The 3719-nt window shown below is 43.9% G+C and overlaps 1 protein-coding gene across 1 annotated transcript; it reads left to right on the top strand.

The window, feature by feature from the left end:
* Nucleotides 1–410: 410 nt before the first annotated feature.
* On the top strand, nucleotides 411–2802 carry adrb2b (adrenoceptor beta 2, surface b; the record flags this gene model as incomplete). The annotated part of the gene is made up of 3 exons (XM_079237871.1): nucleotides 411–534; nucleotides 652–943; nucleotides 1764–2802. 3 exons carry the CDS (start codon nucleotides 411–413, stop codon nucleotides 2800–2802), a joined length of 1455 nt encoding a protein of 484 aa, XP_079093997.1.
* Nucleotides 2803–3719: the final 917 nt, after the last annotated feature.

Here is a 3719-nt window from a genome sequence, read left to right as displayed (position 1 = left end):
GGAAGGATTAGGTCAGAGTCTTGAAGCCCAATGTAAACAGGAACCTCTCTGCATGTCCTCCCTCCTCCCTCTCTCTCTCTCTCTCTCTCTTTCTCTCTCTCTCTCTCTCTCTCTCTCTCTCTCTCTCTCTCTCTCTCTCTCTCTCTCTCTCTCTCTCTCTCTCTCGTGTGTATATGAATCCCACTGCATTTCTTGCCAAGACCCACCCTGTGTAGCTAGTTGAAGCATTGACCTTAAGTAGTTCAAGTCAGGATAGCTCATTGGTCATGGCATAGGACTTGAACTAATTGGGTTCTTTCATCTGAAACTTCTGTTCCAATTTGGAAAGACTTGAAACCTGAGCAGGAACCTACAACACTTGCGCTGTCTTAATCCACGATGAACAAAGCTGTGTGTTCTGACTGTAGATCATGGAACATGGGAGTGCTAACCAATCACAGAACAGCAACACCTCCCTGGTATCCGAGTACAGCGATGCAGAGCTGGTGCTGCTGGGTGTTGCAATGGGTATTCTTGTTCTGGCCATAGTGTTTGGTAAGTTACAGAGCATTTCATTATTTCAGTTAGTTGATGGTTTGTTGGATGAATTGATTGTAGTTTGAAGACTAAAATACTTTGAAAATGACTCTGAATCTGTTTTATTCTGTCCAGGTAACGTGCTGGTGATAACCGCTATCCTGCGGTTCCAGCGGCTCCAGACTGTCACCAACTTCTTCATTGCCTCGCTGGCTGTTGCCGACCTCATCATGGGTTTGGTTGTGGTCCCCTTTGGCTCCAGCTACATCCTGCTGGGAACCTGGCAGTTTGGAAACTTCATGTGTGAGTTATGGACAGCAACTGACGTGCTGTTTGTGACGGCCAGCATCGAAACCCTGTGTGTGATTGCTGTGGACCGCTACCTTGCCATCACCTCGCCACTTCGCTACCCGACGCTACTCACCAGGTATGACCAAGATGATTTAGTTTTTGCTGTGTGGGGGTTGAAGTACAACAATTGTCTAATTTAAAAAAAAAAAGCTTTTATTCAAAATGAAAATGCTTCACCTCTCTCTCAGGCTGTTCTCGTACAGCTTTTGTCGCAATACCTAAAAATGAATGAGTTGTAATTATTTCGTAGATACCCCACAAATAACCCATCAATGCATGTGTAATTCACGTAATAATGAACAAGGAAGTATAAAGCGAGGGGAGGGGTCAAACAAACAAAGGTCTTTCACCCAGGAGACCTCTGTCTGTGCCTCGTGTCAAATGAGAAGTCACTTAATTCTTTTATGAACAGAAACACAATCTTTTACTAAACTTAACCAGTTTTGTTTCCTCAAATTAATTAAGACTCATGTCGTAAAACTCACAAAAAATGTGCACTTTTTCGTAAGATACCATACAAACCATTGTATGAGGAAGCGTCAACTCCCTACATGTTCAAGCTTTCCAGCATGCGGAACATCGGACCACACGGCAACCAGTATTATCACAGCAGGTGTTGTTTTATCTACCGTCAAATCCAAAACCTGTTGGGGTGTGGCCAGAGTCGCAACATACTGGAAAAGTGCAATTTAATACACTTACATTTAGGATGTGGCCCTACAGGATAGTGTGTTAGTTAACAAATTGAGCCTATCATGTTGCTTTTAAAGCACCATTATTACACTTTTGGACAGCCAACATTTTGTTAATTCAAAATATCTCACCTGTCTGTCTTCACTCACACGTTTGCCCTATTCAACAATAGGTTTAATCTCTTGTCTCCTTCCGCTTACCAGGGGTCGGGCCTTTGCAGTGGTCCTCGGGGTTTGGGCAGTGGCCTCCCTCATCTCCTTCCTGCCCATCCATCTGAATTGGTGGGTGTCACAAGATGACGAAGCGCGCAAGTGCTTGGCTGATGAGTACTGTTGTGATTTCAACACCAATGCAGCGTATGCGGTGTCCTCCTCAATCGTGTCCTTCTACCTTCCGCTGGTGGTGATGATTGTCCTGTACACCCGTGTCTTCCAGGAGGCTCAGAAACAGCTGGAGAAGATCAGGGGGAGGGAGAGGCACTTCTATAACTTGCATTACACTGCACAGCTGACTTATCCCGATGATAGTCCGGCAATGAATAATCTGTCTGGAACTGAGGTCGGAGGAGAAGCAGGAGAGGACATAATAAACATGAAGAAAACCGGAGGAATAGACAATGTTAAGGTGGAAAAGTCTGGCGAGAACAGAGCAAGGACAGAAAAAGGGGAAGGAAGACACTCTGCTGCAAAGCGTCTTAAGTTATGTCTGAAAGAGCACAAGGCTGTGAAAACTCTGGGGATCATCATGGGAACCTTCACATTGTGTTGGCTACCCTTCTTTATCCTAAACATCCTTGTGTCCTTCCTCAAGTTGGGTGATATCAAGCTGCTCTTCAGACTCCTCAACTGGCTGGGATACTCCAATTCAGCCTTCAACCCACTCATCTACTGCCGCAGCCCCGACTTCAGGCACGCTTTCCAGGAGGTACTCTGTTTAAGGAGCAAATGGGGGAGCGGGGGAGGGAGGAGGGGATGGTGCAGGGACAGAGATTGTTACGCCAAGCCCCCAGGTAGGACCAATGGGAACTCAGACTTGAATGGTGTCAAGGGGCTGGACAGTCAGCAGAGGTCAGGGTGGAAGGGCAGTTTGGAGAGCTCTATCCAGGACAGCTCACTGACTCTGGCTCATCCAGCTTCTTGCCATGAGCAGGTTTTAGAAGTAGCTCCTGGTTCCCTGACAAACTGGCAGGCTAACAGTTCTGCTAATGGGAGCTGTGAGGAAGATCTTGCTTCTATTGCTTGACCAATTAGGACATTAGACTTTACACTGTGTGTGCAAAGTCATGCCGTGAGCATCAATGTAATGGAGCTCAGCATGTCGGTTTTGGGTTGAGAACGACTCAAATTTCACATCACTGTCCCTCTTTAGAGCTGTAGTATTCCTAATAACAGCTACACAAGTGAACTACGTTCAACAGTATTTGTAATTTGGAAAGGTCTGACGTCAACCTTTCAGGGAATTTTCAAGGCATCATAACACAACTTATTGAGGTACAATAAGGTTGTACATAATGCAAAACTATACAAAAAGTACAGCCTCAAAAATAATGATAACTGCATTAGCAAAGTGAAATTAAACATTACGAGCTTCACCACATTGGTACAATGGGGCTATTATTGGAAGATGTCTTTATTATTTTGTTCACCCCCAGTTTACAAAAAGGTAATGTTTTAATTGACAGTCAATTATTGCTCATCTCTGAATTACAGGACAAATATTGGAGTTAAATATTTCAGGACAATTCTACTGTTACATGTGAATGACTGCTTACCAACAATGGAAAATTATTCAGATTGTATTGAGCAACATCTACTGTGGGTACTATAGTTGTTGTAGCAGTGTTTTGTGCAAGTCATACAAGTCCCTGACTGATCATTTTCTACACACACTCACCACATTTGCAGCGTTAATAACCTGAAGAGTTTGGCTCAAACAGCCAAATCCTATGAAGCAGAGATTGGAAAATGCATTTTGTTTGCCCTGTAGCTAAAAAGTCTTATTTGAAATAGAGGGTCTCATTTGAGGCTCACTTATATTAACCTCTTTAGATTTGTGTTTTTCATTCCTGCCTGATAAACATCACAGCTGGTCCAAGATAATGTACTGGTGTATTTCTGTGTATCAGACAAATATCTGAGACTTGTGGCTATCATAACTTC

This window comes from Taurulus bubalis, assembly GCF_910589615.1.
Source record: "Taurulus bubalis genome assembly, chromosome: 2".
In the NCBI taxonomy this organism is placed as follows: domain Eukaryota; kingdom Metazoa; phylum Chordata; class Actinopteri; order Perciformes; family Cottidae; genus Taurulus; species Taurulus bubalis.
Note: the sequence above shows the minus strand (reverse complement) of the source record. Positions and strands in the feature narration are given on the sequence as shown.